The following is a 12,502-nucleotide window of genomic DNA, read 5'->3' on the forward strand; positions in this document are numbered from 1 at the left end:
TTGCATAGAAATGATCTTGAGGCCATGGAAACTGATGAGATCACCAAGATAAAAAGTATGCAAAGGTCAACTTTGTAATTAAAAGATCAATGATAACATTTTAATTGAATGGTCAGTTATAAAAATACAAGTCATTTTCCAATTGATAAATGGTTAAAGAATATGTTAATTAGGGAAAGTAACAAAAAACAAAATTCATTTTCAGGGCCAATATAAAGGAATGAAGTTTCTAATGGGAATTGATAAGGACCAAAATTGCATAATTAGGTCAAACAATACTAGAGGTTTTCATGGTATAGATTAATCTGCTTCTAATTTTAATTTTAACTGCAATGTTTTTGTTCAGGCAAAAACTTTTTAATTTTATGCAATCAAGGCTCTACAAGAGCCCAGCAGAAAGCTACACCATAGCCAAGGAAGTTCATGAGGACCCCACAAAAGGGAGAAAAGAGCTTCCAGCAACCAGGAGCCACAAATAGTCCCTTTGCCACATGTAGTATCTAAACTTGAGACTACTTTCCCCTGGATTCTATATGTACTTGTGGGAAAGTGTGCCTTGTATCTTGTATGTTGAAACATTGATATTCTTATTATGCTACCTTAGTATACTCATTTGTAAAGCTGGTTATATATAAAAATAACTGGTTAGTGGATATCAACTTATAATCAATGAGAAGCACAATGCTAGAGGGCTTATGATTGACAGTATTAAAGAAACCAATCCCATCTCTTCTGGATTATCTCCAGAATCCTGGAAGGAAAAGTTGCCAGCAACTCTACTGAAACCATATAGTGGGTTCTCTGGAGACTGAGAGTGTGAGCTCAAGAACTTAGCTACATTTTAAAAAACTTTTTATTTTTTTATACAAATTAGAGGGTGCTCATTCACATTAGCATGCAAGCAAATTCAAATTTACAAACCAGCTTTACGTAATAAAGGCAATAGTAGAGAAAACATTGAACTTGAAGTCAGAAAACCTTGACCTAAATTTGGATCATGCTTTCATGGCTTCTACCATTTACAAGTAGTGTGACCATGATGAATGGGACTGATTGGATGAAGGATTTCTCAGTATTGAGTCACATGATCCCTGCTCCCAGAACTGGGACCCTGGAGAGTTCATTTGGTCTCTGAAGGGATGAACTTTAAACCCTGAGATATAGGAAGTTGCAGGAAATGACATGATCTGTGGAACGTAGCCAGCATAGGTGATCATTGGTCAAAGATGGCTATGTCCTTTTAGTCTATCCAATGAGAAGACTTGAGTCTTTTGCTTTTAAATCCTGGAAAAGCTGGAAGCCGGCAGGTTCCAGGTGCACATGGCGGATTTGGTATGGCTCCCAAATGTGTCTGGGCCTCTCCCTGCAGGGATTAAATAAATGCTTTCTCTTTGTATCTGATGATGTCTCTGAATAGTTAATTGGGAAGAGGGTCTTGTAACCTACCCACACAATGAGAAAGTCAAAACCTTTCAAGTTTTAGTTCATTCATCAATAAAATAGAAATGATAATAACCATTACAATAACTTTATCCACTGCAAGGTGGAGTCAAAATGTTTCTACACCAGGAATACATACATTTACAAAACCAATATTAAACATGTATGCACCAAGTGGTGCAGCATCTAAATTCTTAAAAGAGAAATTAAGAGAGCTGCAAGAGGAAATAGATAGCAAAACTATAATAGCGGGAGATCTCAACCTTGCACTATCAGAATTAGATAAATCAAACCACAAAATAAATAAGAAAGAAGTCAAAGAGGTAAATAGAATACTAGAAAAGTTTGATATGATAGATCTTTGGCGAAAGCTAAATGGAGACAGAAAGGAATATACTTTCTTCTCAGCAGTTCATGGAACCTATACAAAAATTGATCATATACTAGGGCATAAAAACCTCAAAATCAAATGCAGTAAGGCAGAAATAGTAAATGCATCCTTTTCAGACCATAATGCAATCAAAATAACATTTAATAAAAAGCCAGGGGAAAATAAACCAAAAAATAATTGGAAACTAAATAATCTTATACTAAAGAATGATTGGGTAAAACAGCAAATCATAGACATAATTAATAACTTCACCCAAGAAAATGACAATAATGAGACATCATACCAAAATGTGTGGGATACAGCCAAAGCAGTAATTAGGGGAAGTTTTATATCTCTACAGGCCTACTTGCATAAAATAGAGAAAGAGAGGGCCAACGAATTGGGTTTACAACTAAAATTGCTAGAAAAGGAACAAATTAAAAACCCCCAGACAAACACAAAACTTGAAATTCAAAAAATAAAAGGTGAGATTAATAAAACTGAAAGTAAAAAAACTATTGAATTAATTAATAAAACTAAGAGTTGGTTCTATGAAAAAACCAACAAAATAGACAAACCCTTAGTAAACCTGATTAAAAAAAGGAAAGAGAAAAAGCAAATTGATAGTCTTGAAAATGAAAAGGGTGAACTCACCACTAATGAAGACGAAATTAGAACAATAGTTAGGAGCTACTTTGCTCAACTTTATGCCGATAAATTCAATAACTTAAATGAAATGGAAGAATACCTTCAAAAATATAGCTTGCCCAGATTAACAGAGGAAGAAGTAAGTAGTCTAAATAGTCCCATCTCAGAAAAAGAAATAGACCAAGCTATTAACCAACTTCCTAAGAAAAAGTCCCCAGGACCAGATGGATTTACAGGTGAATTCTACCAAACATTTAAAGAACAACTAACTCCAATGCTATGTAAACTATTTGGAAAAATAGGGATTGAAGGAGTCCTACCAAATTCCTTCTATGACACAGACATGGTACTGATACCTAAACCAGGTAGATCGAAAACTGAGAAAGAAAACTATAGACCAATTTCCTTAATGAATATTGATGCTAAAATCTTAAATAAGATATTAGCAAATAGACTTCAGAAAATCATCCCCAGGATAATACACTATGACCAAGTGGGATTTATACCAGGAATGCAGGGCTCGTTTAATATTAGGAAAACTATTAGTATAATTGACCATATTAATAATCAAATTAATAAAAACCATATGATCATCTCAATAGATGCAGAAAAGGCATTTGATAAAATCCAACATCCATTCCTACTAAAAACGCTTGAGAGTATAGGAATAAATGGACTATTCCTTAAAATAATAAGGAGCATATATTTAAAACCTTCAGTAAACATCATATGTAATGGTAATAAACTAGAACCTTTCCCTGTAAGATCAGGAGTGAAACAAGGTTGCCCACTATCACCATTACTATTCAATATAGTACTAGAAACTCTAGCCTTGGCAATAAGAGCCGAGAAAGAAAGGAATTAGAGTAGGAAATGAAGAAATCAAATTGTCACTTTTCGCAGATGACATGATGGTATACTTAGAGAACCCCAAAGACTCTGCTAAAAAGCTATTAGAAATAATTCAGAATTTTAGCAAAGTCGCAGGATACAAAATAAATCCACATAAATCCTCAGGATTTTTATACATTACCAACACAATCCAACAGCAAGAGATACAAAGAGAAATTCCATTCAAAATAACAGTCGATAGTATCAAATATTTGGGAATATATCTACAAAAGGAGAGTCAGGAATTATATGAGCAAAATTACAAAACACTTGCCACAAAAATAAAGTCAGATTTAAATAATTGGAAAGACATTCAGTGCTCTTGGATAGGCCGAGCGAATATAATAAAGTTGACAATACTCCCCAAACTAATCTATTTATTTAGTGCTATACCAATCAGACTCCCAAGAAACTATTTTAATGACCTAGAAAAAATAACAACAAAATTCATATGGAAGAATAAAAGGTCGAGAATTTCAAGGGAACTAATGAAAAAAAAGTCAGAGGAAGGTGGTCTAAGTGTACCTGATTTAAAGCTATATTATAAAGCAACAGTCACCAAAACCATTTGGTATTGGCTAAGAAATAGACTAGTTGATCAGTGTCATAGGTTAGGTTCACAGGGCAAGATAGTGAATAAAAATAGCAATCTAATCTTTGACAAACCCAAAGATCCCAAATTTTGGGATAAGAATTCATTATTTGACAAAAACTGCTGGGAAAACTGGAAATTAGTATGGCAGAAACTAGGCATGGACCCACATTTAACACCACATACTAAGATTAGATCAAAATGGGTCCAAGATTTAGGCATAAAGAAGAAAATCATAAATAAATTGGAGGAACATGGGATGGTTTACCTCTCAGACTTGTGGAGGAGGAAGGAGTTTGTGTCCAAGGGAGAACTAGAGACCATTACTGATCACAAAATAGAACATTTTGAATACACCAAATTAAAAAGTTTCTGCACAAACAAAACTAATGCAAACAAGATTAGAAGGGAAGTAACAAATTGGGAAAAAATTTTTACAGTTAAAGGTTCTGATAAAGGCCTCATCTCCAAAATATACAGAGAATTGACTTTAATTTATAAGAAATCAAGCCATTCTCCAATTGATAAATGGTCAAAGGATATGAACAGACAATTTTCAGATGATGAAATTAAAACTATTTCCACTCATATGAAAGAGTGTTCCAAATCACTATTGATCAGAGAAATGCAAATTAAGACAACTCTGAGATATCATTACACACCTGTCAGATTGGCTAAGATGACAGGAACAAATAACGATGAATGTTGGAGGGGCTGTGGGAAAACTGGGACACTGATGCATTGTTGGTGGAGTTGTGAAAGAATCCAACCATTCTGGAGAGCAATCTGGAATTATGCCCAAAAAGTTATCAAAATGTGCATACCCTTTGACCCAGCCATACTACTACTGGGCTTATACCCCAAGGAACTACTAGAGAAGGGAAAGGGTCCTGTATGTGCCAAAATGTTTATGGCAGCCCTTTTCATAGTGGCTAGAAGCTGGAAGATGAATGGATGTCCATCAATTGGAGAATGGTTGGGTAAACTATGGTATATGAATGTTATGGAATATTATTGTTCTGTAAGAAATGACCAACAGGAGAAATACAGAGAGGCTTGGAGAGACTTACATCAACTGATGCTGAGTGAAACGAGCAGAACCAGAAGATCATTATACACTTCAACAATGATACTGTACGAGGATGTATGCTGATGGAAGTGGATTTCTTCAACATAGAGAAGAGCTAATCCAATTCCAATTGATTAATGATGGACAGAACCAGCTACATCCAGAAAAGGAACACTGGGAAATGAATGTAAACTGTTATTTTTACCTTCTGAATCCAATTCTTCCTGTGCAACAAAAAATTCGGTTCTACACACATATATTGTATCTAAATTATACTGTAATATATTTAACATATATAAGACTGCTTGCCATCTGGGGGAGGGGGTTGGGGGAGGAAGGGAAAAAATCTGAATAGAAGTAAGTGCAAGGGATAATGTTGTAAAAAATTACCCATGCATATGTACTGTCAAAAAATGTTATAATTATAAAATAAAATAAAAAATTAAAAAAAAACAAAAAACAAAAAAAAAACATTAGTTTTCTGAAGTACAGAAGAAATGTGTCCAACACAAAGAATTAATGAATACCTGATGAATTAAACACTTAGTACTAGCACTAACTGGCCAATATTTAGATTCAATCTATTACTTAGGTAATTACTAAGATATTAAATAATGTTGTCCAAACCAGCAAATAATTTGGGCTCATAAGTTTATCTAGGACAGATAAAATAATTTATATTATATTTTTCTTTTGATAGCCAACTTGTTTTTGTTTTTTGTTTGTTTTTGCTGAGGTGACTAGGGTCAAGTGACAGCTAGGAAGTGTTAAGTTTCAGAGGCCAGATTTGAATTCAAGTCCTCCTGACTTCAAGGCTGGTGCTCTATTCACTGTGCCACCTAGCTGCTCCTCTCCAACTACTTTTTAAAGAAACCCCTATTAGTGCTCTTGTATGAAGAATGGAGAACTTCTAAGCATAACTATACCATGACTTTCTTTTAAAAATATGTAAAGGCAAAATAAATTATTAGTTTTTATTCATTTATGGATGTATTTAAAATTTCCAAAAATTTAAAAAGATTTGTATAAATGAATGCATTTATTTATACATGTCAAGTCCAAGAAATCAGGCAATAGGGGTAACCCAAAACTTACCTGTAAGAATTGCAACAAGTCACTTAACCTCTCTACATCTAGGTTCCACCATGTGTAAAATAAGGGTAGGGGACTAGACTAGATGACTGCTAAAAATCCCTTCAAGCTCAAAATTCATGATTTTAAGTTTTCACTATCACTGAAGTTTATAGTCTAGGAGGTATAGGTATAGGTGGGTAACTACAAAGGAAACAGTATATATCATAATGCAGCTACAACTATAAGTATCACACAAAAAAGAAATCATTAACTTTCTTAAACAATTATATTATTAATTCTTAGAATTTAAAACTGGGGGAAAGGGCCTTAAAAATAATTTAGTTCAACCCTCTCATTTTAACATACCAGCCACCCAAGACCTAGTGAGGTTAAGTGACTTGACCATGGACATAGATATGGTGAATAACAGAGCCAAAATTCCAAGTTCTTGTATCAAAGTATATGGTAGTTTCCATTGCTAAGCCTATGGTTTATAAATGATTGCAGAAATTATTTTAGTAAATAATTCAAGAAGTTATTTTAACATTAAAGATATTATTATTACATTATATTTATAGATACATTATATTTATAATATAAATTTTAATTAATTTAAAATTTCTAAGTGTTATATTCCAATAACGAAAACCAATTAAAAATATTAAAATTCTATCCATAAACCACTCCAACAGGGAATTCAAGATGACAATGACAGATAACACCACATTGTAACTATTACTTCTCTAAAGATTCTACATTTCAGCATCCCAGAGACAAAGTAAAATAAACCTTGCCTCATTAGTACAAACAGATATCACAATTTCCTAAAAGACTGGTCAGAAGAAAAGCACAATTAAATAGTTTATCATTTTTAAAAGTCATTTAACAAGTCAGACCTGTATTCTGGTTACTCCATTTTTTAAAAATTTATAATAAAATATTTTCTTTCACTTACACAAGATAAATAAGACATGAAATTGACCTTATATAGAAGAGGGGACCCTGAAACTCTGAAAATCCTTTAATTCTGCCTCAGTGAGGGACCCAGCCCCAAGGACAAAGAGTTTCATCTTTGTTATCTGGGTGGGATTGGCTCAGTCCTGAAACTCATTGAATTCAATTCAAATTCTAGCCCTAGCTGAAACCCAGTGAGGAGCCAACTTGGGACTCCACCCACAGGCCTCTTTTAGCTAAATCTCTCATTATAAAAAGAGCCAAACTAAAATCTCCTTTGCAAAGGTTCCAAATATGCCAGCTATACCATGCTTGTCATCCCAAGGAGCCTCTGTCCACTGGAATACTCTTTCCAGTGCTAGCCTCTCTTTATTCCCCACCTATTTCCCTAACCAGACTTTATGCTTCCAATCCCCATAATAAACCTCTTTTATCAATCTAGGTTTTCGGGTTTGTAAATTCCTTTACAGGGAGCCTCTGCACCGCCAGAAGGGAGTCCCCAAAACTCTCTATCCTTACATCAAATCCTAAGGGGTAGTAGCAGGGGAGCTCCATTTGGTTCCTGAACCCTAAACCTGCCACTAGACCTCATTTAAGTCCCTAATCACAAAAAACCCTATTTCATTTGGGTTCCCCAAATCTAAACCTCATCAATATGACCATAAAAGATTTTGGGAATAAAACTGGGGTCAACCTTGCCTAAATCCAGATTGTCAAAACAAAAATAAAACCATATATTTCACAAATATTTTCCCAATTTATATTTATTAGTTCCTCCACCATGAAGTATTTAAGGGTCAAAAACTTTATCAATTAAAATGAAGATGAATGAAAAGTTACTGTAAGCAATTAACAGCTCCAATCTGTCCTCTTTTCAAAAATACAAAATGGATGTGTTATAAAAGGAATTTGAAATTGCACTTAAGATGATGAAGTTAGAGAGAATGGCTAGATGAGACCAAGCACTAATGGAAGAAAACAATGCTAGATGCAGCCTAATAATGAAAGCTTTGCCAGGTCACTTTACAAAAAGAAGAGAAGATATCAGGCTCTTCTGGGGGAAAAAACAAAACCTCACAAACAATATTATTATTCACTCTTTCTCCAAAATCAGTCAAGAGACTATCAATAGCTACCAATTCACATGCCTTTGCCTTTCTCTTTTATAGGAACAATTCGCATACACATTGAATATATTTAATTGAAAATATAAACAGATAGGCTATGGCAAATGATCTTTCTATAGTGGACAACATCTTTATAGTGGCCCAACTGATTGAAAGGTACAGCGAATTAATACAAGAAACTGCTTATGTTTAATGCTGATTAAAACAATGGTCTCCAAAGTGAGGGCCATATCCCCAAGCATGGTAGAAAACATTTAATAGAAGTACAAAAAGAAAATGTAGGGTTAGACCTTATAGATGTAATATAACTGTGTACCCCTGATTTTTGTGGAGGATGGGCTACCTGGCCTGGGGAAAATCCTAAAAAATTATTCCCACCCACGTGAATCTCCCTTGGGAAAGCTACCTGGTTCCCATAGTAAACTCCCACTTCCCAACTGATCTGAGAATCACTTTAGTCTGGGAAACCTTCACCACTCTTTATTAATTTGGAAATTAGCCCCTAACTGCTACCTAGCCCTAAATCATAGAAGGCTAAATAAAAAACAAGATTCTGTACCTAAACCTTTGCTATCTTCCTAATCAGGAAGCAGCCCTTTGAGAGAAAGGGTTTCTCAATGACATTAAAAAAAAAAAAAAAAAAAAAACCTCACTTGCAGACTGGGACTGAGAATTCTTTCATAAAACTTGCAACACAGGCCTGGGGACTCCCATCACATTAGGGTATCCTCACCCCTCAATACCAGTACGACTTTTATTTTATGCCAAGGGCCATTTGGATGTTATGTTACAATATCCTTACAGCTGTCCCCTCTTATTTACAATCTCTACAACTGTAAGGACATTGTAACATAACATCCAAATGGCCCTTGGCATAAAATAAAAGTTCCCCAACCTGGCTTAGAAGGTAGAGACAAAAGCAAAGATCATTTTCTGCACTCTATTGTCCAAGAAGTGAAAAAGAGAAAAGTTACTACCTGGTGCTAAGGAGGTGGAGAAGAAACTCAGAGCCAGCCAAAGAAGCAGAACTAGATAGATTTCTGCTAATCCTAAACTAAGGGTCTCTTCTTCCTTACTAACAGATCATATAATACTTTGCAGTAGATAAATGGATAAATTCGCATCTGGATCTGGAAGTACTACCAATGCCATCAAAGCCCCCATTTAGCTGAAACTGTGCCCTTTGAGAAATGAATCCCAACCCTCCATGGAGCATTCCAGCCATTTCAACAACATAAAAGTTACACCTATCAGTGAACCTTGAAAGGGCAATTCCTGAAGAAGAGAAGTTAGTATGAAGCAATAGTTAGAACCATCCCTGAAATCAGGAAGTCCTAAGTTCAGACACTTTAATACTTCTAGCTGTGTGAATACAGCCAAATCTTTTAACCTTACAATTGCCTCAGCAAAAAAGAAAAAAAGGAGAGGCAGGAAAAGAGGTCAGGAAAGAAGAGAGAGTGTAAGAAGTCAGAGAGAAGGGAGGAAGAAGAATTGAGATCCCAACCATGGGTGAAGTGATTCCAGGGCAAAGTAAAGAACTATCAGGCACTACAATATGCTCTGGGAATCTATCTAAACTAGGAATAAGATCATTATCATTATATACAGCAACAAGAAGATTATACCATAATCAATTCTGATGAACGTGACTCTTTCAAACAATGAGATGATTGAGGCCAGTTACAATGATCTTGTGATGAAGAGAGTGGACTACTACACCCAGAGAGAGGACTATGGGAACTGAGTGTGGATCACAACATAGCATTTTCACTCTTTCTGTTATTGTTTACTTGCATTTTGCTTTCTTTCTCATTTTTCTTTCTTTTTGATCTGATTTTTCTTGTGCTGCAAGATTACTGAACAAATATGTATACACATATTGGATTTAAAATATATTTTAACATGTTGCCATTTAGGGGAGAGGGTGAAGGGAAAGAGGGGGGAAACTGGAACAAAAGGTTTTGTAAGGGTCAGTGTTGAAAAATTATCCATGCATATGTTTTGAAAATAAAAAGCTTTAATTAAAAAAAAAAAAGAATAAGATCATTGGAAATTCAAAACTCTATAAATTTATCAAGTAATAGTGTATGTAATTCAAGTATTTTGTAATTTTAAAATATAAATACTGCTTTAACATTGAACTTCAAAACAGTTACTCATAAAAATTTCACATACCTACTTTAGAGACTATTATCCCATCTCATTTTTTTAATGTTCTGAATTGACCTATATGTATTATTCTGGAAAATGTAGAGGGCTCTTAAGTATTAATGAAGAATTCTCAGTATTGCAGACTACATAAAAATACAAATATAGCCCAATATCATTCACAGATAAAATGTTTAATCTACAGTTCAAAGGCTTGTGTTCATCTGTCATGAACATATAGATATCCCTTATAAAAAGTGGACAAATATGATAAGAAACAGGGTAGGGCCACTCTAAATTTCTTTTGAAAAGTGGATAATGAGAATTTTACTTGACTCATTGACACTTCCAACACAAGAAACTACATGTGTATTATAATAACAGTACTGGTTCCCAGAATAGGTGGATCCTCTAAAGAATCAAATCACCTAGGGAGGAACTTCAGGGAACTTCATTAAAAGCTATCATTTTGCCCACAAATGTGTCATTTCAAAAATTTTCTAAAATCGTTGAGGGATTCTGTCAATGAGATAAAATTGGACAACAGAACTTTCCAGAAAAAAAATCTACTGAGGATGTTGGGGAGGAGGAGGAAGAGTCAATTTTAGAATTCCAAATTTAAAAAATAAAATAGACTTTGTAGAAGCAAGAAATCAAATCCACAAAAGTTTCCTTAGGATGTCATTGCCAAAAGTTGAATTTTGTCCTGAGCTTGAAAAGGGAAAGCTAAGAAACTTGTTGCCATTCTGGATGCGAGATGGGGCGAGGAAAGAAGCCCCGATTCTTATAAGATAGCCATCACAAAAAGGTGAGAAACTTAGCAGGTGTCCCTGTTCCAGGCAGGTCAGCGACTCCAGGAGGAGCCGGGGTAGGACCACCTGCCTCGGGCCACCAGATGAGTAGGCCCGCGCTTGCTTGTCCAGATGGAGCCGAAAAGTGGATGGTTAGAACGTGCCGCAGTGTCGCGCCCGCAAGGTGACAGAGCCACCACCAAACCCCATCCCGTACTGACCTTCCGCAGGGCAGGGATGAAGAGTCCCCGCCATTTCAGATGGTTCTCTTCGCTGAAGAAGTCGTAAGGCTGTTGCGGCGGCTGCATGACTTCGGCAGCGGCTCCTCCGCATCCAGGGCGGGGAAGCGAGGGCAGGGTCAGGAGACAGCGACTGCGGCCGCCCCACTCCCGAGTCCGGGCGGCTCCCTCCCTCAACAGCTCGCGCCGCGGCCTGAGCTGGGGGGAGCAGCGGAGGTCGCTGCTCCAGGCAGGCGCGTGGAGGCCGGGGCTTCGCGTCCCAGAGCCCGAGCTGACCCCGCGGCTGCGAAGGCAGCGGCGGCGGAGTGTCTCCTCCTCCCTCCACCTCCTGTTCAGCCGTCTCCTCCCGTGTGGGCCGCGGCCCGGTCCTTCACTAGCACTTCCTCCTTTGTTTGGGTTAGCTGTCCGGCGATGGTGCCGCTAGCCTCGCCCCAGGCCCGCATCCCACCCGACAGTCCCCCAATACCCGCTAGGATCGCGGCTGCGAACGGAAAGCAGCAGAGCCTGGAGTTCCCGGCTTTTCTTCATAAATCTGCGCCTCGAAATCCAGCCCGGCTCAACCCCGGAGCCATCTCCGCAGGGAGGAGGGCACTGAGGACATGGAGCTGGGCCGGGATGCGTAGGTTTCCTTCGAGACCAACACGGGACGCTCCTTTTCCTCCGAGCCCTTTCCACGGATAACCCCGTCAGTTTCCCAGGAGACGGGTCCGGAAAGCTCTCCAGCAGCGAAGACCAGCTTCTCTTCCTACTAATCTTAGGCTCTCTCTTCCCCTAGGCCAAGTTCTCATAATTCCCCGTCACCCCGGCGAGGCCGGGCACTAAGCATGCGCACTAATTAGGAAGGAAGAGGCAGTGGCAGAGACGCTATGCTGGAGCCTCCTGAGAAGCAGGCAGGGGTGTGCTATCTCACTCGGACCAGGAACCCCAATGGTGCGCTCTCTCCCTTGTAAGTGTATAGGAATTCTACCAAATTTAGGCCTGCACTCCTTGCAAAATCCTGCAGCCGCCAATACGTGTTTTTGAAATAGGGTAGCGTTTCACTAATTATCCCAGCCCCATTTAGGAGAAGGAAGGTTTAGGATGACTTTAGAATGACTTTTTGTCCCTGTTTTTGCTCATGGCCTTCTTTATGATCCTGCCCAGATCAACCCTCCAGGTT

At 37.4% G+C, this 12,502-nt stretch overlaps 1 protein-coding gene across 1 annotated transcript in view; it reads right to left on the reverse strand.

Moving 5' to 3' along the window:
• LOC141556522 (son of sevenless homolog 2-like) overlaps nucleotides 1–12,167 on the reverse strand; it is a 95,368-nt gene extending 83,201 nt beyond the window's left edge. The window contains exon 1 of the mRNA XM_074290736.1: nucleotides 11,326–12,167. Within this exon, the coding sequence (XP_074146837.1) occupies nucleotides 11,326–11,412 (87 nt within the window). The 5' untranslated portion in view covers nucleotides 11,413–12,167. The remainder of the gene's footprint in view (nucleotides 1–11,325) is intronic.
• Nucleotides 12,168–12,502: the final 335 nt, after the last annotated feature.

Source organism: Sminthopsis crassicaudata, chromosome 2 (assembly GCF_048593235.1).
Source record: "Sminthopsis crassicaudata isolate SCR6 chromosome 2, ASM4859323v1, whole genome shotgun sequence".
Classification (NCBI taxonomy): domain Eukaryota; kingdom Metazoa; phylum Chordata; class Mammalia; order Dasyuromorphia; family Dasyuridae; genus Sminthopsis; species Sminthopsis crassicaudata.